General features: G+C 41.2%; 1 protein-coding gene and 1 long non-coding RNA gene across 2 annotated transcripts; both read left to right on the forward strand.

Moving 5' to 3' along the window:
- Positions 1–1,158: 1,158 nt before the first annotated feature.
- On the forward strand, positions 1,159–6,609 carry LOC129773390 (uncharacterized). Its single transcript, XM_055776988.1, has one exon. It carries the CDS (start codon positions 1,159–1,161, stop codon positions 6,607–6,609), a length of 5,451 nt encoding a protein of 1,816 aa, XP_055632963.1.
- An 8,339-nt stretch (positions 6,610–14,948) lies between these two features.
- LOC129779348 (uncharacterized) lies at positions 14,949–26,662 on the forward strand. Its single transcript, XR_008743632.1, has 3 exons — positions 14,949–15,039; positions 15,122–15,273; positions 26,559–26,662. It is a non-coding gene; the product is annotated as an uncharacterized LOC129779348 (long non-coding RNA).
- The last annotated feature ends 215 nt before the right edge of the window (positions 26,663–26,877 follow it).

Raw genomic sequence — 26,877 nt, forward strand, 5'->3', positions numbered from 1 at the left:
GATTATTGAGAGGCCATTGTATCCGCCAAAAGTCTGTTTGGTGCGCATTATGGTCTGGTGGAGTCATCGGGCCGTATTTCTTTGAAAATGGAACGGCGAGACGGTAACTGTGAATGGTGAGCGCTATGGCCGCATGTTAACCGATTTTTTTTGCCACAAATTGAAGGATACGGATGACATGTGGTTTCAGCAGGACGGCGCCACGTGCCACACAATACGACCGAACATGGTCATTGTTTACGCGTTCCATATTTTATGGACGGACTGCTGCTATAAATTCTTGCTCATCTAGCTCTAGCATCTAGCTTTAGCATCTAGCTCAATTCGTTTACCACAATACGCGCATCAACCGATCTGTTACTGCTCTTCCGGTTCATTGCCACTTAAATCTCGATCACAGCAGCCTATAAATAGCTTGAGCAGATAGCAGCAGGTCTCTTATTTCCCAATAAAGTGTCGACAAGTAACACCGGTCATTCGTTCGCATTCTAAATAAATTTGTCGGCGTCAAGAACAATTTTCCGTATTATCGTGAACATTAAAAGTGGTCCTTCGAACCGGATACTTCGAACTCTGGCGGAAAATTGTTCTTGCGCATTCGCGATTCGGTGTCAAAGTGATAGGAAAATTAGTGATATTCTGACGGGAAATAATTCTCGTGCCCAAAAACGGGCAAAAGTGATTGAACTCTGTGAAACGTTGTGCAAAGAAATTTTGTGACATTAACTGGACAACGGCCAATAGCCAATATTCTGAACAGAATAAAGAAGACAAAAGTGATCCAAAATCCGTGTGATAAAAAAAATCTGTTAAGTGGCGCCAAGTCGCATTTCTCAAGTGGTATTGCTGATTGCTATTGTCCGATGGATGCTGTATTGTTCGAGAGATCCATTGTACCTGGTGGCGTTATCTGGTTTGAGTAGCGTGGCTTGGGCATACCGAGTGGCGTAGCTTGGATTAGTCATCGAAGATTGTAAGTACAATTTGCATGCTGCATGTGAGCTGAGCTTCTAGAAAGGCCAAATCGAGCGTTATTCCTGAGTCGCAGATATTTTCGTATTTTTGCTTGATCGATTGAAAAAAAAAATATCGGAATTTTGATAAGCACGTGTGGATCGCGAGGTTCGATTAACTATTCTGCGGCTACCGTCGAGCACAATGGCTACGGAGCTTAAGAAGCTGGAAAAACGTGAACGTTTTCTGCGAGACTCGCTAAATAATTTGGAACATCTAGTGCAAACTTATCAAGAAGATAGAGATATTTATATGCTTGAAGGTTGGAGAGAACGTTTAGAAGGCATTTTTTCAGAATTTATGGATGCCAGATTGCAATTGGAATGCTCTGATGAGTTTCAAGCCAGGTTGAAAGAAAGTTTTGACGCTTCCGCTTTAGATCAAATGCAGCAAGTAGAAGGAGAAATTGATCCGATGTGCATTGAACATGTGAACCAGGATTCACGTGCAGAATTTGAGCTGATTTACTTGAGAATAAAGGGTTTTATCACTAACAAATTGCGATCGCATGGTACTAACCCCTCACCTGCAGTGCAATCGATTCCTGCTCATACTTCCACAGCTAGAGTAAAACTGCCTGAAATCAAATTGCCTCTATTCGACGGATCGATCAAGGAGTGGCCATCGTTTCGTGATACATTTCTGTCCCTGATCGACTCAAACCCCATGCTTAGTCAGGTAGATAAATTCTCCTATTTGGTAGCATCTCTTTGTAAAGATGCGAAGCGTGTGATTGATGTGATAGAGATAACAGCAGACAATTATTCGGTTGCATGGGATCTGCTCGATAGGCGATATGAGAATAAATACCTTCTCGTTAAGTCATACGTCGAAGCACTCTTTGCTATTGATGGTATGAAAAGGGAATGTGCGGAATCCCTTAATCGGTTAATCGACGATTTTGAGCGTAATTTGAAAATGCTGCAAAAGGCGGGGGAAAATCCTGAAAACTGGAGCACGATGCTAGTGTTCATGATGAGTTCGCGCCTCGATCAAACAACCTTGCGTCTTTGGGAGACCCACCGTAAATCGACAAATGTTCCAACCTACACTGAACTTGTTGAATTCCTTCGCTCACACGGACTCGTCTTGCAGTCTTTAGCTGGATCTAGATCCCGATCGCAAGATTTTTCTCGCTCCTCCCCTTCACAGCGTATAAACTACCAAGCACCGAAGCTAACCACAAATCATTCAGCCATTGTTCCTAAAAGTTCGTGTCCATTTTGTAAAAAACCTGCACATTCACCATATCAGTGTGAACACTTTCGAAAGCTAACTCCAATACAACGATTCGATGAAGCGAAATCTAAAAAGCTTTGCATAAATTGTCTTGGATCGTCGTCGCATATCGCTAATAATTGCTCCGGTGGAACATGTCGTGTATGCCACCAAAAACACCATACGATGCTGCATCGTCCGTCCGCCCCGATGAATACTAATAAATCCATCCAATCTGAACCATCGTCGTCGTCCTCGTCATCATCCGCGGGTTCGCAGCATGAGTCGTCATCTGTTCCGAATAACCAATTGCAAAGCGTACAATCTACCCAACAGGGTCAGCCGATTGCTAATCCAAAGCCAACGGTCACTGCCCCTTCGACTAGCCACTTTTCGTCGCCTACCAATCAAATATGTCGCTTAGTTCCTGCCACTGTTTTGCTTTCTACTGCACTTGTTAAAGTTTATGATTCAACAACAAATTTCGTTTGGGCTCGAGCGCTCTTGGATTCCGGTTCTGAGCTGAATTTTGTTTCGGAACGTCTGGTGCAAACGCTGCAACTAAAACGTACCAGAGAATTCATACCTATTAGCGGAGTAGGGCTGTCATCTACTACTTCAAAATACTCTACCATTATTCGCGTTCAATCCCAACGTGCTGATTTTGAGAACAACTGGAAATTTCACGTGCTGTCCAAGATTACAATGCAGTTGCCTAATAAACTAGTTGATATCAACGACTTTACATTGCCTTCCGATGCTACGTTAGCCGATCCTTCGTTCAACAAACCGGGACATATCGACCTAATACTTGGCGTGCAAGTTTTCTATGAGCTTTTGCGTGATGGTCAGATTAAAATCGGTGCCGATGGACCCATTTTGCAAAACACCGCTTTGGGATGGGTGGTATCAGGAAAAGTGAAGGATGAGAAACAACGAACTGCTGTCGCCAATGTAGCTAATGTAGTACTAGAAGCCTCAATCGAAAATCTACTTACGCGATTCTGGGAAACTGAGTCGTGTCATATCAAGAGCACTCAATCATTGGAAGAAAAGGAGTGTGAGGATCATTTCGCTAAAACGGTTAAACGGGACTCATCCGGTCGTTTCGTTGTCGCACTTCCCAAGAAAGATGCATTGGTTTCGCAGCTTGGGAATTCCAGAGATATTGCTGATCGTCGATTCTGCTCATTAGAACGTCGTTTAAATTCGAACCCTCAGCTGAAGGAAGCATATTCTGCTTTCATTCACGAGTACGTTAACCTGGGCCATATGAAACTGGTCGATGATGATGCGTCTACTAACTCGCTTGTTCCAACCTATTACCTTCCACATCATTGTGTTGTGAGGCCCGACAGTATCACCACCAAACTTCGTGTTGTCTTCGACGCATCATGCACCACGGATTCTGGAATATCCCTTAATGATGCGCTACTAGTGGGACCGGTTATTCAAGACGACCTTCTCTCAATCCTATTGAGATTTAGGATACCGCAATTTGCCATTACTGCCGACATCGAAAAGATGTACAGGCAAATATTAGTTCAAGAGTCTGATCAACCCCTACAAAGAATTAGATGGAGAGACACACCTTCGGAACCCATTAAAAGTTATCAGCTTACAACCGTAACATACGGCACATCTGCAGCTCCATATCTCGCAACAAAATGCCTCCAGAAGCTTTCCGAAGATAACACCACAACCTATCCTCTCGCATCGGTCGCCGTTGGTCGCGATTTTTATATGGACGACTTGCTTACAGGAGCCGATACTGTCGAAGAAGGACGACAACTCTGCAGGGAATTGCTCGATCTCACTAATTCTGCCGGGTTTTCGCTTCGCAAGTGGACATCAAACAATCCAGAAAATCTCACTGACGTACCGGATCAACTGAAGGATGAGCGCACTTTGTTGAAAATCGATGCTTCTACTTCTCCTATAAAAACCCTTGGTCTTCAGTGGGATATTGTCGCTGACGAGTTCAGATTCGAAGCTCCAACGCATAGTGATCAGCTACCAATTACAAAACGAATTGTCTATTCGGACATCGCACGCTTATTTGACCCACTTGGGCTAGTAGGTCCAGTGGTAGTGCAGGCCAAGTTGTTACTGCAAAGGTTGTGGTATGAGAATTATGACTGGGATATAGGGTTACCGGAAGCTCTGCAGCACCAATGGATGGAGTTTAGAGAGAGTCTTCAAAATTTGACCAACCTGTCTGTTCCTAGATGGGCGAAAGCTATATCCAGACCTATCAATCTAGAAATTCACGGTTTCTGTGATGCATCGGAGAGAGCGTACGGAGCATGCATTTACGTTCGCGCTATGTCATCTGATGGTGAAATAAAAACCAACCTTCTGATTGCGAAATCAAAGATCGCGCCAAAAGGAAAAAACAAGAAAAACGGAACAGTCTGTCTCCCTCGACTAGAACTTTGTGCCACCTTGTTATTAAGCCATCTCTTCGAAAAGGTTGAAACAAGTATAAAACTTCAAACCAAAAATTTTTTCTGGACAGATTCAGAAATTTGTCTACACTGGTTCGCATCGAACCCATCTCGATGGAAAACGTTCGTTGCCAACAGATGTTCAGAAATCCAACAGATAACGGCAGGTGGAATTTGGTCTCATGTGCCTGGATCGGAAAACCCAGCAGATGTAATTTCTAGAGGGATGACCTCTGCTCAACTACAGCAGTTTTCCACGTGGTGGAATGGTCCCACCTGGCTTTCGCAAACGTCTCGGTTTTGGCCATCACTTGGACGTCAAACCGAGAAGAAATTCGGTTCCGACGAGTTGGAAGAACGAACTGTTGTCCTTACTGCTCATATAACTCCCTCGAATGAGCTGTTCTCAAAATATTCGTCGTTTATGAAACTGGTACGTGTTGTTGCTTGGTTACTTCGATACTGCCACAATGCCAGCAGTACTAAAGAAAATAAAAAACGGAGAATTGGGTGCTTGTCAACTACGGAAATAAACACCGCGACTCAAGTAGTAGTGAAGCTAGCCCAAATGGAACGTTTCGCTAACGATATCGCAGAACTTCATCGGTGCAAACAAGTAAAATCCAATTCGCGCCTGAAAGCGTTATTCCCGATATTGGTAGATGGCATACTGCGCGTCGGTGGCCGGCTACGACATGCTCCAGTAAGCTACAATCAACGCCATCCGATTATTCTACCGGATAAACATCCGCTGACAAACCTAATTATGATTCATTATCATCACAAATTGCTGCATGCTGGTCCACAGCTAATGATTGCTGTGGTGCGAGAAAGGTTTTGGCCTCTTCGAATCAGAAATATTGCTCGTAGGGTAGTCCATTCTTGCGTCAGCTGTTTCCGCTGTAAACCAAAGGTCTTGGAGCAACTAATGGGCGAATTACCTCAAGAACGTGTCACACCTACATTTCCGTTCCTGCGAACTGGTGTGGATTATTGTGGTCCCTTTTACTTTCGTCCTGCCAAACGAGCTGCAGCAGTCAAATGTTATGTTGCTGTGTTTGTATGTCTCGTGACAAAGGCACTGCATCTTGAATTTGTCACAGATCTCACTTCTGATGCCTTCATCGCCGCTCTTAAGCGATTTGTGTCGCGCAGAGGCATACCTGAGCTCATCGAATGCGATAATGGGCTAAATTTTCAAGGCGCACAAAGACAACTTGAAGAGCTTGCTCGTTTATTTCGCTCGCAGCATCATCAGAAATTGGTAGCTCGCCACTTTGAAGACGACAACATAACCTTCAAGTTTATACCGCCACGGTCCCCGAATTTTGGCGGACTCTGGGAGGCAGCAGTCAAATCGCTCAAGAAGCATCTGCGCTGCACATTGGGAAATGTCATCCTGTATCACGACGAATTTGTGACTTTACTTACTCAAATTGAATCATGTCTCAATTCTCGCCCCCTGACACAGCTAAGCTCAGATCCAAATGACCTGGAAGTGCTCACTCCCGGGCACTTTCTGGTCCATCGTTCACTAAAGGCCATCCCGGAACCCAGTATGGAAGGGGTTTCATTCAACCGGCTAAACCGCTGGCAGCAGACCCAAGAATACGTTCGAAAAATTTGGAAACAATGGCAATCCGAATATCTATCAGGGCTACAACCTCGCACACGTTGGACTGTTGAGCGTGACAACAGCAAGATCGGCACAATGATCCTTTTAAAGGAAGACAACCAACCCCCGCTGAAGTGGAAAGTAGGACGAATTACGGAGATCTTCAAGGGCAACGACAACCACATCCGCGTCGTGACCGTGAGGACATCCCAAGGAGAGTACCGCCGTTCAATCAGCAAGATCTGTGTCCTACCGGTTCAACAGTCTGATCATCCTGACAGCACTGAAGCTGCTGGTCTACAAGGAGGGAACTGAAACCCTTCCACCAATCGCAGTATCACACTGCGCATCAATGGGAGGTCATGAGACCTCCCATCCATGTAAGCCATATTTTTTCATTGAATTTCAAAAAATCTCATTTATGTTTCATCCTCCAACGCTACGCGGCAATGACGTCTGCTCCAACCCACAACCACGAGCAATCCATCAACAAGGGAGATGGCATCATGCGACGAATCAATCCAGCCACAATTTGAAGGAAGTCGAATTCCATTGATCATCCTCTCACCCTACGTTTAGCGCATTATCAGCTCATGCACAAGTACGCTCAGTACTTGATGCCAACGATCATCGCCCGCTAAGGGCCCGTGGAGGCCGGTTGCCTCCGCTCCGGTTAAGTCTATTCATTTTTTCTCATTTATTGTTTGAAAAAGCCGTTTAATTTGTATTCCAGAGAAAAGGACCCCCGTGGAGGCCGGTTGCTTCCGCTCCAAGAAACCCATTTGACGAGGACGTAGAATGAGAAGAGATCGATACGAGGGAAGGATGAATCCACAGCACCACCCATTCAGGATTGAGCAGCTAGCTAGAAGAAGTACTAATCCGTTTGACCATGGCAGCCGAGAGATCACATGGTCGGAGAAGACGAACTTACGCATCGCCCGAAGAAGCACGTGGTGTAGACGATCAAAGCCGAAGCAGAAGTAAACAACGTACCGAACCAAACGAGCGGAGAGACAGACGCAAATGCAGATATCCAATAGTTTTTAAGAGAACGTTTATAGCTGATCCCATTGAAATAAGCTGAATTCATAAGCCTATGTTAATGATCCATTCCAATAGTTACTAGTGATCAAGATTAGTAGGAGATTGTTTTGTTAAAAAGACACCTTTTTAACGGTGGCCGGCATGTTTACGCGTTCCATATTTTATGGACGGACTGCTGCTATAAATTCTTGCTCATCTAGCTCTAGCATCTAGCTTTAGCATCTAGCTCAATTCGTTTACCACAATACGCGCATCAACCGATCTGTTACTGCTCTTCCGGTTCATTGCCACTTAAATCTCGATCACAGCAGCCTATAAATAGCTTGAGCAGATAGCAGCAGGTCTCTTATTTCCCAATAAAGTGTCGACAAGTAACACCGGTCATTCGTTCGCATTCTAAATAAATTTGTCGGCGTCAAGAACAATTTTCCGTATTATCGTGAACAGTCATATTGCGAACGAAATTTGAGGGACGCATAATTTCGCGTTTTGGTGATGCCAATTGGCCGTCCAGATCATGCGATTTGAACCCGATAGACTTTTTTTGTGGGGTTATGCGAAAGACCGTGTCTATGCCAACTCTCCGCAAACTCTTGAATATTTGAAAAACAACATTCGTGAAGTTATGACCGAAATACCGTCCCATATTTGCCGAAAAGTCATCAAAAATTACCTGTTCCGGATCAAGGTGTGCGAGGAAGCCCTAGGTGGACATTTGAATGATGTTGTATTTCACAAATTATTTAAGCTGTTTTGGAAACTAGCGCATCCCAGTTCAGTTTCACTATTTTTCTTATTGAGTTCGCAAAGACGATGCCGAGTATTTTAACCGTCTCACGTGTCTGAAGCCATGGTACTATACAACGATTCTCATCATATGCTCCAACATTAATTGAAATCGTCTTATGGCGATTCAGTTTCGCACCAGCAACTCTTTCAAATTGATCGAACAGTTCATTGATATTTTGGATTTTTTGTGTCGACGTTGTCACCACACTGATATCATCTGCGAGACGTTATCCGAGACGTAGATCGTTCGGTCAAGAATTAATCAAGCAAACGAAACCAAATTTAGCATGTGGAGTTTTTAAGATGCAATAAATATTTCTATGGTGGTTAGACACTCCTCCCGCTCTCTAAGGGTGGGCTGTCATACAAATGAAACACAAATTTCTTCATAACTCGTAAACCAATCAAGCAAATGGAGCCAAATTTGGCATGTGAAGGTTTTAAGGGGCACGAAACGTTTCTATGGGGAATACAATCCTCCCCCCTTGTCTAAGAGGGGCTGCCATACAAACGAAACACAAACTTCTGCATAACTCGAAAACTAATCATGCACAATTTTGGATGTGAGGGTTTTTGTGCATGAGAAATGTTTCTTTAATGGTATGACACCCCTCTCTCCTCTGGAATGGAGAGAGGGTCCCATAAAAATATTACACAAATTTCAACCAAAAATAATCCAACCAAACATGACAATTTTCGGAAAACTTTGAAGGAAAAAGGGAAAATTCGGAAAATTAAATTCCCATATGTTCTACAATTGCATAGTGACAAGTGCTGTTAGTCCATTTGAGCGAAATTGATCTTTGTTCGATACTGGAAATGGATTTTAATGGGGTGAAACGCACTCCTATATCTTCTTCTATCTATACCTAAAAAAAGGATCGCCGGATGTGTTGATAAGATCAGAACTCGAGGAAGGAATTGTCTGATTCAGGGCTGTCTTTATTCTAATATATTTTCTGTATAAAATATTTATTCCATGTAACGGAGAAACATGTTTTTTGCAAGTGGTTGAAAAATCTTGAACGAGAATTGTATCTGAAAATAATCTGATATTATAATGATGAGTTTTGTTAGAAGTAAAAAGTAAATTCAACGGAGACGAATAGAAGATCAATCAATGAACGGTTCTGTGGTTGGACCCATGAACTTGCTCATAGTAAGAAAACGTGAATGTTTGAAGGTATTGATAACAAAAAACAAATTTTTGGCGGGACGAAGTTTGCCGGGTCAGCTAGTGTTAAATAAAGCGTCGAATTTCGATCAGAAATACGACATTTCCTTTTCCTCAACCCCATATATATATATTTTACTACTGATTTGATTGTTTCTTTCTCTACTTGAAAATTCGAATGCAGGAATTTAAGTAGTTACAACATAGAAAACGAAATTGCTTCTCTACGTTCATCGCAGTGCAGAGAATAGTAACTATATAAGCAGCGTTTCAATGGTTTCTTATATTCATCTATTAAGGAAATGATAAGTGATAAGATACTATCATGAAAGGCATTATTGAACACTTCAAAGAATGTGATCAAATGTAGATTTAGCTTATAGCACATAATACTGGTAGTTGAAGATTTTCGAACGATGTATGAAAGCTGTATGGAACTACGTCTGTTATGCGTACAAACAGTGATTTTTCGAAATCGTTTTTTCAAAATTGCTCAATTGTTTTCGAAAAAAAATGTATGTTGAGCAACACGTATGCACACGTTGTGTGGAATACGAAACAGCGTAAAAGTCAATTTTGTTCATTTTGTCGTTTACGTCTGCTATACGAACATGGGCAGTATTGTTGTCCGCGTATTTCTCCAGCGCACCAACAGTTCAATTTGGGCCCCTCAAGAAACTCGACCGAATTACGCTGGGCGACGAAAGTGTTAATGGATTTGTAGGTATAAATGAAACGCTGGCCGAATTTTTTCAAAGCTTAGTCTGATTTACATATGAAAAATTAAGGAGAGTATGCCAAGCGGTTCGAAAATAACAACTTTTGAAAAATGGGTATAATTGGCAAAAAATGAAAAAAACATTTTCACCCGAATTCAGGATAAGTACACCATCCTAAATTTGGGTGATCTGAAAATTTGTTTGTTTTGCCAATTTTACCGAAAGAATCGTTTTTTGAAAATTTGTTAATTCGAAACAGAGAAAAATAAAAAAAAATTACAAGTTAAAAAAATCGACAAAAAAAATACATACTAAGTTTGATCGAAATCAGAACTTATTTTTTCTAGTAGTTCCTTTTTCATGAAAATGCTTTTATAGTACTAGCTCGCTCAGTTGAGTATGATTCCAACCGTTCGTAATCCCTAACCGGTTCGCTCCGAACTGGTTCGAATCAAAGTGCGATCTGTGCATGTTCGAACTCTGACCAAATCTACTGGCCATCGTTGGCGCATATGGCACATCAGAAATCGCGTGAATCCGGAGCGAGGCAACTCCATGATGCAACGAGCTGCTACTTCTGGTTTTTTTCTTCGGGATCTTTTGCTGTTACGGTATCAAGCTGCCGACAGAGGGGGCTGTGCGAGGTGCAGCTGGAAACTGTAATCGAGGTTTATTTATCGACAGATATTCCGCAAACTTTGTGATTTACGGTGGAAACTTTGTGCTACACGTATTTCCACTCGCCTCCCCTGTTGTCTGGATCCTCTGCAGGAGGAGAGCTCACTTGGGAGGCACTTTCTAAAGTGCTCCACCAGGAGCCCGAAGAAATGAGTATTGAGCGATTTCTGTTGGCAAGAGTGCTCGGCATGGGATTTTTCTGGAAGAAGCTTTGGCCGAAACGCAACCGCTGTTGGTTAGGGGCAAAATGTACATTGCTTCGGGGAGCGGTTTTGTTGTTGTTGTCGGTAAGTTTGGCTCGATTTGGATTGGTAATTGAAATTTACTGGCTGATTGGAGCTACGTGACAGTTCCCGAGAATTTATGCATTGCGCAGCAAAATGGAATTAACATTCTGCTTGCGAATAAAAGCAGGAAACTTTTCGGTTTGACCCGAGAAAACGACCGAAAACTTTTTGGCTTCCGATAGACACGAGTATTACAATTGATGGTAGATCTATTCGATAGTCCCTCTGCGAGTCCATTTGTAGTTTAAAAAACTCACCACGATAGCGTGCACAATAAATAACTAAACCACTTTGGAGGCGATAAGCTCTGGTTGCAATTTACGCAGTTCCAATTCCAACCCTTCATAGCGTATAAAATAATTTTCTGCACCACTTATATCAGACAGACGTAATGCAGTGGTTTTCCCGCGTAATTCGACGAAAGCACTACATACAGTGCTTCGATGAACGTCATTGATTAGTTCTGTACCCAATCTGCCGTAGCTTCTAATCCGCCAAATACTTCTACAGCAAGTCAATAAATCTCTTTTCATTCCGATGGTATAAATCGAGCATACGGTGCTCTCGTACTAAATATCGACATCAATGCGTTACGATCGGCTCCAAATTGTTGTACAGCTGCTGCTGCAATTGCAAAATACGGCATCCTGACTGCAGTGTAAATTGCTTGTGGTTTATACTATCAACTCCCTCTCACGCTGTGGTAACGGCTTTTCAGGATAATTAGAATAGCGACGTATCGACAGCATCCATGTGGGTTCTGCAGGGTCGGAGAAAAGGCTGTATCACCTGTGATGAAATTAAATGTTTGGAAGAGTCTGACATGGACGTTCTAACAAATTGTGCCATCGCCGGAATAATTGGGATTGGAGAGCGGTTCCTGAATGGGTGATGTTTTTGAAAATTTGGAAAATCGAACATTTTTAAGAAAGTCCCGTTTGAAAAATCGAGATGACCATTTTCATTGGCACTCTAATGTACATACTTCGACGATACCATCAACATCGTCCAATCAATAATAACTATTGTAACCGTTCGAAGTCCCGACTCGCGATTGTAGTAAAACACGGTGGCTATAGCGCCACTCCCAAAAAGGAGGCCACCTGTCGTGTTAAATAATTGCCCGACTAACTACGAGAATGGCTCAGGGTCAAGTTAGCCTCGAACGATCACGTACGATTCCAGGAAGAGGTCATGTAAATACACGTGAACTTCCCTGCACGAAACTAAATCCGGTCAATGCTCGGATTTCACGTAGACGCAAACAAATATCCTCAGAAATCTCACCAAGTCGAATGAGAACTTTGTGAGAGCGAAGGGGTTAAAACTTCTTCGAAGGAAAAATAAAAAACAAAATTAGAAACGTTATCTCAATGAAAGAAAAGTATATTATGAACCCCTTTCATTTCTCTCTTCACAACCTTTGCATACCGTAAATGCAACGAATAACAACATAACGCGTAACGTGTTACGACATGGCCATGCGTAAAGTGGGCACCTAGCCGCGCAGGGTTTTACCGGGCTGGTGCTGACTGGCTGCGTGAAATGCTGTGTGTGTGTGCCGATGTTGGTTGAACACAGTTGTCGCTTGTTTTGTTGTCGGTTAGCCGCCGTATATTTGAATGGCTACCGCATGGGATCTTGCGGTCAGGTCACTATAAATGCACAGCAAATAAAGACGGATGCTGTGGGAACAATCCGACCTGCGACCTCGTCGAGTGGCGGTCGGACGATCTTCTACGATTCACGTCCGTTTCGTTGCGGTTCAAGCAAACTGTCGGGGAAGTTTAAATCCCTCGAATCCAAGCCTGGGAAACTTTGTGTCGCACATATGCCGCCTGTTGAACAGGCTTTCTGTTCAACGGTTATGAAATATTACGATTTGATTGAGAATGAGAGAAATGCATTTACCTTTTTTTCGTTTATAACGTAATTTCGTTTATAACGTAATTTCGTTTATAACGTAATTTTATTTTTTTTCGTTTATAACGTTCCCTTATCGATAGTGATTATCGATAGTAGATATCAGAGGAAAACTGGACCCCTAATAGATGTCGTTGTTGTTTTTTTCAGATTTTCAAATTTTCGTCAAGAAATCTATTTATTTTTTTTATTAATAGGAGGAAAAGGTTACATCACCCCTCACAGTTTTATGAAAATTTGATCAATTGATTGATCAAATTTCCATAATCCAAATCATAATAATTTTCTACAAACAGATATGTCAGATCCATCACAAGATGTATGCTACAACAATTCAATCGATATACATAATAACGTAAACTTGACCAAACTAAAAAAAAACTCCGTTGTTCTTCGTTTGAATTGAATTTCTCCTCATCGAAATATTTCATCGCTGATGTTTCGACCCACTGGAAACTCTGTTACCAAAATAGGAATTACAAAAGACTTTATCTTGTCCATAAAATATTATTCCATTTGAGATATTTTAATACAAAAAAAATTCTGCTCACCAATTTCCTACATCCTACATCAGAATATATGCTTTCATACAATAGTGTACTACTTAATACATAATATCGCACCGCTCTACGCGGAATGAAAACATCGAATTAAACTGACAGCATAACGCTATACCACTCGTACCACTCCGTAGTGGAACTCCGTACAATTCACTAACTAAAAAGTGTAAACATTATCATCGCTTGTTTACGTGAAGAATATATTTTTTTCAGGCACACTTGATTTGAGAGTGCATGGATTTCTACACTGAGGGAAATAATTAGTAAATATAACGAATTTTTTGGTAAATACTACCAATCTATAGTCATTTTCGACCGTACTAATAAACACATATGTCAAGCAGAACCATGATTCGGAAGCCCAATATCGGCTACATTTTCTCGCCGAAAATGCACGTATCAGAATTATATCCTTATTATACCTCCGTATTGCCTTATGGGAACAATGAAAATGGTTAATACGCGCTTTTCTCACCAGTTTTCAGATATGACAATATCCAAGCTTACTAATGTTATCGAGTAAAATATACTAATCTCTGGTAGGGATGCGAGTTTGTTGACAATATGTACAAAAAATTTGTACATTCTACTAATTTTGCATTACCAAATGTATTTAGTAGTTTTCGACCGAGGATTTTTCTAAGGGTAGCTGTCTTGACGCAAGGTCTTTACTGTAGAATGATAAGATGGGAAGGTTTATATAAACATGTTTATAATTACATAAGTTTATTCAAATATTAATATTGCTCTTCTTTAACTATTCGGTGCAATTTTATCAAAATTGAAAGAGAAATTAAAAAAAGGAAGGTTTTTTCAATATTTTTTTGAGATGGTTTTTAAAAATCCATGATTACCTTTGTTTTATTATTCACCCCCCATTATTTGTTAGTTTTTCCTGCTTTTCGTTCTTTGACCTATCATTTTGACAATTCAATTTGAGAGGTTTAAAATTGCGACAAGATAGAAATCTGGTGTGAAAGGGTGGAAAATTAAGTGGTAAATTTTCTAAGCTTTATAATTAAAGTTTTTCGGTAGTATTTAATTTCTGAGTTTGTTTGAATAACCGATAGAAGTTGATTCATAGAATAATAAGATTTCCGGGCTTTCCAAGGTAGTTCTCACATGCAGGAATCGTACATTTTTCTACTTGTGTTTGATTGTGCTCTCGAGTTTCCTTCTTTAATTCAGCCATTGTCAACATTTTTATAGTTTTCACTACTGAAAGAGGTAAATAAATAACATGTTATATATAAAATTGCGCAGAATTAAATTTCTTACAAACTCATCGCAATCAAATAATCTTTTATGATTATAACATTGCAATTCATGGAAAGAACTACAAACCTTCCATAAGCTCACATGGCAAAATTTAAAACCATCATCACTTTCACCGCAGCGTCGGCTAGGTGTAGATTTGTACGTTAGATCGCCAATACCCTGTGATCGAAAAACGAACTGTCATTACTACAATTTCAATTGTCTTAATTATTTGGCTGACCTTTCTAGCTCTAGGGTGATGATCGAGGCGATTGGGAAATTTTTAACTTTTGAGAAACATTAATTTGAAGGTAAGTGCTATATTTACTCATTTGTACTTGTTCCTGCTTGTTTAATCTATTTTTGTATATTTGTAATAATTTGTCTATTCAGGTTTTCAGGCTTCCCAGGTTGAGTTTACTGAATGACGTCGGAATCGAATTCGAACAATGGAAAATGTAAACAATCATGGACTATATCGAGAATGGAATTCAAATTGTATTTTTATGCTTAGACTGGAATGATGATAGCATCAGGTTAATAAGGTTAGCTTTGCATGCTGCTTCGGTGATGACGTCGATTAGGTTAGGTGATGTAAACACTACTAACATAGGTTTAAGGTTTTTTTTATCGCTCGATTTTCTTGATGTGTTTTCTTTTTTTTCTTGTACATTTCCATCTATGGGATAATGTCATAGCTTGTTAATTTTTCTTTAAAACTTTTTCAGATAATTCGCATGAAATATACCGAGGACTTTATTGTTATTGTCTATCAATTTATAGCTATCTCCTAAACATCTCTTCACATATGCTATCGTATATTACGGACCAAGCCACAATAATCTTTTGCTTTACTTGATAATGTGGTGGACTTTTTGAGTACCATTTCTCCCACACGATATGTTGGCGCGTTTTTATTTGATCTCAAATTGTAGTATTTCGATTGTTTCGGATAAGCTTCAGCTAAGTTTTTCCTTACTTCCGATAACAATTTTTCATGTTCTTCGCTATCATATGAAACACCTGATTTAGTATTTGTTTCACGTATTTTCTCATATTCGGTTCCATTCGTTATTTGATTTCGACCGAACATTAAATAATATGGAGTGTATTTAGTTGGTATTCCTTTTCCGTCGCTGAATATTTCCTTTGGGTACTCGATAGCTTTTTGCTGTAGTAGCCAATTATACGTTTACCATCGTCATGTTCTTGAATAAGAGCTGCACCTACTGCAAGTTGAGATGCACCTGTTTCAATTAGGATAGGACGAGCATAATCCGGGTTTGCTAAAACCGGTGCTGATGACAAAATCGATTTTAAATCGCTGAGTGCTTTCTCTGCATCTTCAGACCACGTGAACTTTTTTGATTTATTCAAAAGATCAGTATGAATTTTTGGTAGAATCCAATTACTCTTAACAATTGTCTAACTTCTCGTATGCTCTTCGGTCGAAGATAATTCAAAATTGGTTCTAATTTTGTGCTTTCAATGGATAAACCATTTTCGTTCAACAAATAACCTAGATACCTAACCTGTTTACATAAAAAGCGACTCTTTTCAACAGAAATGGTCAATCCAGCATGCTTTAGTCTGGCAGCTACGATTTTTAATAAGCGGAAATGATCTTCCAGTTTTTCGGTCGCGATTATAATATCGTCCAAATATATGAAAACATTTGGCTTTAAATCGAACCCTATGGCTAGGTTCATCAGCCTACTCATGGTGAAAGGCGCATTCTTCAGGCCAAATGGAACGACCTTGAACATATATAGACCATTTGTCGTTCGAAACGCTGTATAATTCCTGGATTTCTCATCAAGAGGAATTTGAAAATAAGCGTCTTTAAAATCAACGATACTAAAATATTTTGATTTTTGCAGACGGTGGAAAATTTCTGTCATATTGCGCATAGGATAAGCATCCTTTTTCGTGATGGAATTAATTTTGCGTGAATCGAGGCAAACACGGATTTCACCATTGGATTTCTTGACGGGCACTAACGGGCTTGCCATTTCAGTAGTACACTCCTCAATGACATCCAAAGTTTTCCAGCGTTCCTGTTCAGGTTCAATTTTCTCCCACATCTTAGGTGAGTATTTATACATCGGTAATTCTCTATCTTTTTCTTCTTCTACAAGTTCTATTTCGTGTGTTATTAATATGGGTCGACCTAGACGATGCTCTGTTTTGCAGTCAAACATTTTTAGGGTTTCTTTAAGTTTTCTTCGACTTTAGTAGCTCCACAGATTCGCAAACCATTAATATTGGGAATGGATTTCTGGAGAGCGTTCCAAATTCGTCCCATCGTTATTTGATACTAAAGCTAAAATTATGCTCGGCCTTGCAAAATTTTATACAGATTTTCATAAAAAAAATAAGATTAAAAGATTTTTTTTAGACCAAAAACACAGATTTTATTATGGTGCACACAGTACAGTTTGGCTAATCTGTATGCGAGAAAGATTTCGGTCGTACAAAATCACAACTGGACGCTGAAACAGAATCTGGTTGCCAGAGACCTTGCAAGGAAATTTTACTACTAAGTTCTGACCAAGTACAACAAATGCGTATTGATAGACGATGAAAAATATGTAAATAGGGAGATTATCCGGGTTACTTCAAATTTATCTTCCTCGTAAGTTGATGATTTGGCAAGGCATCTGTAGTTGTGGAAAGAAAACCAAAGATTACTGGAGCAACTATGAATGGACAATTTCACAAAGAGAAGTGTCTTCAGAAGGTTAGTTTGCCGTTCATTCGATCACACGAAGCTGCAAAGCTCTGACTTGAATTAGCCAGATTCGGTAAGTACAGATCTAACTGGAAAGGTCAAGATTTTTGCAATTTTTCGGTACAGATTCTGTACGCAGATTACAGATTTTTGTCCTACAGTACAGATAGGTACAGAGTGTTGAATTTTTAGTACGTGGGGTCGGTCAAGCAGATGAGAAAAAGATTCGATTTTAATTATTCGACTTGAAAGGCTGCTGCCATGTCAAATCCCGAAAACTTCTCCAATCTTACAAGCATCAATATACTGCACTGATGAACGCAAAGAGAAGTAATAGTAGAAGTAGAAGAGTCTGAGCCTAGAAGCACAGATGGAAAGTTGACGTAGGATTTGGAGGACAATTGGAGGACAATACTGTAAACAGAAAAGGTTCTGGACCTAGAAAAACGGTTTGTTATTTGAACTGAACTGAATTTTAAACGAGTTATAAGAGTTGTAGTGATAGAAAGAATCACGAACCATTAATTATCAATACTTGCTAATTTTAATAGAAAACTGTTAAAGACACCATTAGAAAAATATTTAAACATTAACATGAAAACTCGACGTTCTCTGGTTTTCTTGTATCCGATGTTCATAAATGTACATAAAAATCCTTATTAATATAAACGATCCTTCAGAAAAATTCATCGATCGGTCGCCTTTTTTCTCTCGTTTATCCTTCCTGATGGAGACATGCATTGAGCACGATATGATTAGACAACAACCTTTCTAATAAAACCTCTCTTAACCGTTTAACCCTTCAGAAGTACAGATAACACCATCAGAAGTACAGGTAACACAGAAGTATTAAATCATAAACTTTTGATGACAGTGATCAGCCCTTAAATTGGTTTCACAGCACTCCATCGAGGTTGCGACAATCTTTTAACAACTGTCAGAAACATTTCTCAGCGAACAATTGAAATTGCGGAATTGTGATCAGATTAAACAGTTCCAAATATGTCACAAACTGTAGATTCTTAGTAAAATCATGTTGTCCTCATAGTTTGTCTATAAACCCTATGAGTACGGATTTCTTGTTTTGTTTTCTCAACAAAACCTGAACTCCGGAGGTCTTCTTAGCCACATTGGTTGCGCGTTCGCTTACTAAGCGATCGTTCCTCAATTGACCATCTTCGTGTTGTTATAAAATAATTACGTCCACGCAACAATCATCAGCGATTGAAATCGATTCAGTGTCAGCTATCCATACAACAAGACAAACATCAGGCTTTTGTTGTGCTATGAATAAAACAATGATCATATCAATTGTCTCCGCTGTCCGGTCTACCGGCAACAACATTTGATCAACCCGTTACTGATTCGGGAATTGGTCGACAAGCTCTCTGCTGGGGATAAACGCAAGTGGGTCCGATACAAGAGGAAGAAGAAGGAAGTAACATTGCGAACGTTTACCGACTTCATGTCCAGATTCGTCGACAAAGCTTGCGAGGCAAGTGTCAAACTGGACCTGAAATACGAGCCGAAACCTATCGCGGGAGTCCACCGTGGAAGCAACGAGGAGAGTAAGAGCAGATCGAAGGAGAAAGGTGTCCTACTCAACCATAATAGCGCTGGTGGTGCTGCACGAGCGAAAAGGCGAAGCCTAAACCGTGCAGAGCATGCCAGCGCACCGATCATCGTTTACGGTACTGTGAGGACTTTCGGCGAATGGCCTACGGTGACCGAATGGATCTTGTGACGAAGTGGAAGCTGTGTTTCATTTGCTTGAACGACCATGGGAATGCTTCCTGCAAGTTCAAGATTCGCTGCAATGTCGGAGACTGTCAGCAGAGACATAATCCTCTACTTCGCCGGCAACAAGGTTTCATGGGTACGAGTGCGCACATCCCGTCAGCCATTGACTAGCGTTGACTAGCGAGGATGACTGGTGAACCAGTCCAGTCAGTGGTTATTTTAACTGACTCGACTAATGAATACAAATCTGCCTCTTCATTCAACTGACTTCAATCCACATTTCCATTTCCCCCTGACACTAATTTTATACCACCGACTATCCTCAGTTGACTATGACTATGCCGAGCCCTGCTTGGGTGGACTGTCTATGGTTCGAAAAATGAAATCGCGTCGAATCCAAGAGAGCTTGTGGGTTTTCACGCAATCGTCAGCAACGAAGTTCTTCATGATTTACTGAAGTCGGTTGTGGCTGTCAAGAAGGAGACAAAAGAGGACGAAAGGGCCTTGAGTATCCCGCAGCGCACGACGAAACGACTGGGGAGCCGCTTTGAAACCGGTCTGTTGTGGAAGAGCGACGAGATCAGCTTTCCAAACAGCTATCCGATGGCCGTCAAAAGACTGAAACAGCTGGAACAGAAGCCCAGCTATCTCCGAAAACGTCCACAAGCAAAAAGTGGAGCAGATAGCACCAGCAAAAGGAATACGCTCATCTAGCTACTCCGGAGGAGCTTTCCGGAAGCGATCCCAGCAAGACTTGGTACCTGCCACTTAACTTGATCGTAGATCTCCGCAACCCCGAAAAATCCGTCTGGTGTAGGATGCAGCTGCAAAGGTTGAAGGAGTGTCTCTGGAACCACAGCTGTTAAAAGGACCGGACATGCTCACTCCTCTAGTGTCCGTTATCATCCGGTTCAGAGAGCGTAGAATCGCTTTCGGTGCAGACATCCGTGAAATGTATCACCAGCTGCGGATCATCGAGGTTGACAAACAAGCACAGCGTTTTCTCTTCCGAGCGAATAAAACAGCTCCTCCGAGTGTCTACGTTATGGACGTGGCTACATTCGGGTTGACTTGCTCCCCGTGCTAGGCCCAATACGTAAAAAACCCTGAACGCCACGAAACATGCCGACAAATATCCATTAGCTGCGGCGGCATTACGTTGACGACTATTTCAACAATGCTGAGACCGTTCAAGAAGCGATCCGCCGAGCGAAGAAGGTACGGTTCGTCCACTCAGCGGGAAGGTTCGAGCTCAGAAATTGGGTTTCGAATTCGCCTGAAGTTCTTTAGTACATGGGAGAGTAGAAAGCTGCTCGAGCGATCCACTTCGGCCGGGACAAGGGAACGGCAATGAGCGGCAATCTGGAATACAGACCAGGATATATTTTCGTTCTCGACGGAACATCGAGATCACCTTCGTGACTATCTGAGTGGCACCGAAAGGCCAACCAAAAGGATAGTCCTGAGCTGTGTCATGGTTTTCTTCGATCCGCTAGGGCTGCTGGCGCTCTTCAAAGTCCACGGAAAAATTCTGGTATAGGATCTGTGGCGCACTGGTTGTTCAGGGGACGAGAAAGTAAGTTGGAGTTGTAAGTAAGTAAAGTAAGAGGAGTTGGTGCGAGCCGAAACTTTGCTGTAGCAGCTGGTACAAAGCGAGAGTTTTCCGGATGAAACAACAGTGATGGTGAAAAACTAAAATAGATGGGCTGACCAGGAATGAGAAGAACAGCGTACTGTATAAGCTGACACCCGTGTTAGATGAAAATGGCGTCGTTAGGTTTGTTGGTAAGATGGAAGCGTCGGAGAAACCGCCGTTCGATAAGAAATATCCCATCATTCTCAGCCGGAATCACGACGTCACTCAGAAACTCATCCATGAGAAGTATGCTCACGGAAATCGGGAGACGGTTTTCAACGAACTGCGGCAGAAGTTTCACATTCCAAATCTCCGCACCGCGATTGGCCAGGTGGTGCGAGGATGTATGAAGTAAATGGTGTTGAGCAGTCGTCCACAAGTTCCTTTGATGGCTCCACTACCAGTTCAACGAATCTCTCCACAACTTCGTCCTTTCAACGCCGTAGGGGTAGATTACCTGGGACCGATCAAGATAACGGTTGGTCACAGAAGGACTGAGAAAAGGTGGATAGCGTTATTCGCGTGCTTGACTATAAGGCCTATGTCACATTAGGCAGATTCGCCGCCGCGGATTCCGCGAGTAAAACCGCAGCGGAGGATCTACAGTGTATTGTGAATGAGCCATGTCACACAGAGCGGGGCGGTTTTGGAAGCGATTTCAAATCCGCGGCGGAGGCTCGATGAAATGAAGCTCCGCGGCGGTTTTCATTGCGGAGTGTATATGAGTGTTCGTGTATTATGCATCAATATTGTCAAACGCACACAATTGAACTTTACTGTCATTTTTCAACAACAAATAACACGATCCCGTAATTTACTCGCAGGAATATAATAGTATAATAGAGTATCGATTTTCAAGAAATAAATGATTCGGTAAGTCTATATAATTCAATGAATTTAATATTACGTGTATTGATGACTATTTTTTGTTCTAGCATCTCAGCCGTGGCCACATAACACTCAAAAACAAAACAAATGAAACTGACAGTTCTCTGGTAGAATAATGAAACCGCCTGTGGAACCGCAGTATGTGTGAGCTGAGAGAAAAACCGCCGCGAATCCGTCTAATGTGACATCAGCCTGAGAGCTGTGCATTTGGAGGTTGTGCACTCGCTGTCGTCGTAATCCTGCTTGATGTCAATCAGGCGGTTCATGAATAAGTACGGTTGTCCAGACGATTTCTTCTCACATAATGGAACCAATTTAAAAGGGGCGAGTAAGGTGCTGTTGTAAGAAGTGTGCTGAAGGAGTAATCAGTGTCACTACAAAGTGGCATTTCAATCCGCCCGGAGCGCCGCACATGGGCGGCATCTGGGAACGAATGGTCTGATCCATCAAGATGACGATGGCGATGCAGTGCGATGGGAGGAAGCTTTGAGATGAGATCCTGCTGACTACGATGAGCGAAGTGGAGGATATCATCAACACACGTCTGTTGACTTATTTCCCGCAATAGTCGGCAGAGGTAGAGGCCTTAACGTCGAATCACTTCTTGCATGGAACGGTTCGGGGTGCAGACGTCCGGCTAGCTGGCCGGGTGAACGAAGCGGAAGCACTTAGGGATGTGTACAAGCGGTCCTCGCACTTGGCAGATAACATGTGGGAGCGGTGGTCGAAAAGGGACAAACTGAAACATCTTATATACATTATTGACTTTCAAGCAAAAATAACGGATTTCCTTTTTTTCCAACCTATTTTCCCAATTTTGTATTTGTACCTGTTTCAACTATTGAAGCTAAATAATGAGGGTCAACGAAACTCACATGACCAAACCAGCACCGTTAGTGGTAAGCTTGTTCCTAATCCAGTACAACAAGCGAGGTACAAGGGCTTCTCGTGGTGTACAAGTACTGTATTCAGTAAGTGGTCAGAAAATTTGATGTTCTCACGAGTATGGGTAAAACTATCACAGCATTAGCTTTAAACTTGTTTCATAACGGACCGGAGACAATGCTCTTTCAGCGCATCATTTGATTCAATTCCAATCTTTGAACCAGATTTTCTTTTACCTGTTGGATTATTTCCCCAGTCCATTATTTTGAACCAGACTACATTCTGTCCAACTTCTATAAGACCAGGGTATGAACTTGCTGCTTTGTGTCATTGTGAACAAACAACAGTTCAATTTATATTCTAGTGTATTTGTATTGGTAACTATCATACACTGCATGATTTTCATATGTATGTGTGCATGCGCTGAGCGTAAACGAATTTTTTGTATTTTTCAAGTGTCAAGTTTCTATAAGACCAGTTACAATTTCTGTCGTTTTAGTTGTTTTGATCAATCAAATCTGGAAAATGCCGAAGGGAAAAGTGCTCACGGAGAGAGAAGAAAGACAAATCGATGCATTTCACCAAGAAAATATTGGTATCAGAGAAATTTATCGTCGGATTGGACGATCCCATCAAGTAATTCTCAATTATTTGGCGAATCCTCAAGTGTACGGTAAGAAGGAGAGAGCTCCACGCAAATCGGACCTCTCTGACCGTGTTAAGCGGGAAATATTTAGTTTTGGTGAAAAGTCCTCACATAAAGAGGGCTTAAAAGGTTAAAGCTTACACTATCTCACATCAGAAGACGTCTGAGTTTTGCCAAAGCTCACATAAACCGACTGTGGGACATGGTATGTTGTGTCAAAGAATGTTTCCAAAAGAATGCATTTTGCTATATACCATAACGAAAAGTTCTTCAATGTCTAGGTTATCTTCACTGAAGAAAAAAAGTTCCATTTGGATGGTCCTGATGATTTCAATGGGTACTGGGGGTACTGGCGTGATTTACGTAAGAAGGAACAATATTTTTCCAACCAGGCCGGCTCGCTCTCCAGACTTGAATCCTGTTGAGAATCTCAGATCCTTGTACGCAGAAACTACACTGAGGGAAAGCGGTACACCACGATTGCAGAGCTCAAGGTCGCAATTTTGAAAACATGGAGAAATATCGAGAAATCGGTTCAGCAGAATTGGGTAAACAGTATTCCAACACTAATTTTCAAGGTTATTAGCCGAAATGGCAAGATTATCAATTATTGACACTTAAATCAGCCGATCGTTTTGAATATTTCATTGATAATACTTGTGGAACTTGAAATGGTCTTAAAGAAACTGGACAGTTGAAATTATTATATTTAAGCACAATAAATAAACAAAGAACTCTTTTGAACGAAATTTACGTTGAATATACTTTATTCTAAGCATTCAACAATATATGAATGTATCTTGTTGAAATTTTAACTGTTTGTGTTGCAACGAAATAGAATCAGGGTGGTCTTATAGAAGTTGGACAGAGTGTATGACAAATGGGTATTGACAAAACAGATCACGTTTTGAAGAAGAATGGCCTCTATTCATCCTTATTAAAATTATTGTCACCTCCCAGCCTGCCGTGTCTCATCACAATCCGTTCCGCCTACTCAGTGGATTGGGCATCGTGTAGCAACCAAGTTGAAATGTAATACAATATACCGCAGCGATTCCGGCCAGTTTTCCGGCTTTAAATGTGCACCATTCCGGCGAGGGGGAGGCTTCTTTTGCTTTATTGCATCTCGCTACCACAGAACTGCTGCGACATATTCACAGCTTGATAGGAATTAATGAACTTTGGGTCCATCATGATGGAAGCATTGTTGGGCAGCCGGAGCTTGTTCGGAGCATGGCCACAAAAGTAACAAGTGTTCGTTGCGAAACCAAGCATCGGTTAAATCGCCCGGATGCAGTGTCAGTTGCGCCGTAGGTTATGCTGTGTATGACAAACCACCAATCCGGCCCCGTTACGGCGCTTGTCGGATTGGTCAATCGTGGAGGGTCACCAGGTGCTGGGAAAGGAAGTTGTATTTTGTATCCATCGTATTATCCTATTTTGTTCGCTTGTTCATTAGGAGCTTGTGGATCAACGGAAGTCGCATACACACACGGACACACTCCATATAAATACCGGTGTTACATCCGGTCACGTAATCGGCGTTTGTCAGGCTGAATGTGGTGATGAATACTTGACTGCGTGCTGAAACTTACAAGTGCGGATAATTTGCGTTAGGAGATTTTTGGTTCAATTTAGTGATAGTTTTCTTTTGGGTGGCATGAATTTATCCAATTTAATTCCGGACCCAAATCCTGCTGCCTCATATCCGCAATGCAATTTGGTTTCAACGAATAAATTTCCTTAGAGAATTCGTCGCTATTTCGCAATTGTACGCTCGTCCCGGTGTTTGGTGTTAAATTTGGCGCTGCAAGCGATGGTTATTAACACAAATATAGCCTCAACAACACCGATTTCGACGAACTGCATCGTTCGTTGGCTGGGTACAGTGGCTGAAATGAATGCACCCACAGCCACTTCCAACAGAGGCCTCCGTTGGATGTTTGAATTGCATTTATGCTGATACATGATCCGTACCGTTTGTCGAAGTGCAACTGCACACCGCGGTTGTGCCTTCAAATAGCACAATTTGAATCAGACGCTAAATTGATTGCCTTCGGGCTGCATAGGTTTGGATGTGGCGTCAGGGATTACGATGCTGGTTACTCTTATTATTAAATTTGCAAATCGTCTGATTTTAATCTGTTTTCGGTACTTTTTGACTTGTAACAAAATTACCGATTCGGATGAAACAAACGAACAAATATGAACTGATAAAAATCCGGAAGCTAAGGCTTTTAAATCACTTTTGAAAAATTAATTAAAGTTTCATGCCCGGTGTGTAATTCCTGATATTTTTTTTCTGTTGAACGCCCAGAGCCCGCAGGTGTAAAAACAGGGGTGATGGCAACACAATTTTACGACTCCAATTGCGATACGAACACATTTTGTGATTTGAATACTGAATACAGTGTGCTAGAGTGTGCAGTGTCTGCATAATCGGCAGCTGAATTCAAACAATTAAATTTCATACCTGTATTCCAGCGCGTTTCCAATCATGTTGGCGGACCACTTCAACGCCCAATCGCTCGGATCGCTTAATCTATTTAGCGCCTGGTTCTGTTCGGCACCATCGAGGTTCTCAGCTCGATTCATGGGCAACGTTTTCAACTTGTTCAATTTTTGGTAGTACCCCGTGGGACCATCCAATCGTCAGTGAATTGAATGAGAGCTTTTTATCGATGAAAAGCGAATATTTTGGGAGATGGGGCTGTGGAGGTTTTGTTTTTTGACTAGAAATGGTCTGTTAGTTCGATTTTGTTCGATTTTGATTATTTTCCGTTGCTAGGTTTTATTGAAATCTGTTTAAGGGGGTATTCTAGTCTAGAAATCTGAAAAAATCGAAATTTTTTTTTTTACCATATTTCTGTAGTTTAGGCATTCAAGAATATACTCTAGAAAGGACTTATCGAAAATCCTATTATTTACCTAGTTAGAGCCATCTTAGTGATGTGGTATCTAACCTGTTACGGCCATCACAATGAACTTCAAACGCGTTTCTCTCGGAACTAGTTTTTTTCTAACTGGCGTACACGATATCTCAAGTTCTACTGAACCGATTTATGTCAAATTTATATGAAAATAATCTGCATATATCTCTCTATCGCATGAACCAATAAAAAATTATAACTTTTTAATTTTACTATTTTTAAAAAATCGGTAAACGCAAAAAAAACGTTTTAAACAGCATTTTTGTTTTCAAACGGCCGCCATTTTGTTAAAACCCATGTTTTTGACTTGTCCGAGGTTCATGCCATAGCGACATCTTTACTGATTCAGAATCTGTTCGATTTTTTTGTTTCAGATAACCAGAAGGACTGGAATCGTGTACGCCATGGCACAACTTTTTTTTGACCACCCTCACTTCACCAGCATGTAACTATTCTGATTATGAATATTTTTTTTCCGTCCTATTTTTGTTTTATTGTTGAAAGATAGATAAACGAATAATGATATAATGGATAGTAAAAATATTCTTTGTTTTATTTTTACGGAGTTCGAAAAAACGTCCGAAATTCGTGTCTCTACACTAGAATACCCCCTTAAGATTGTATAGCGAATTGATGGTATGAGAATCAGAGATGCCAACCTTCCTGATTTCTCAGGATTTCCCAGACTTTTCG

Source organism: Toxorhynchites rutilus, chromosome 3 (assembly GCF_029784135.1).
Source record: "Toxorhynchites rutilus septentrionalis strain SRP chromosome 3, ASM2978413v1, whole genome shotgun sequence".
NCBI classification, from domain to species: domain Eukaryota; kingdom Metazoa; phylum Arthropoda; class Insecta; order Diptera; family Culicidae; genus Toxorhynchites; species Toxorhynchites rutilus.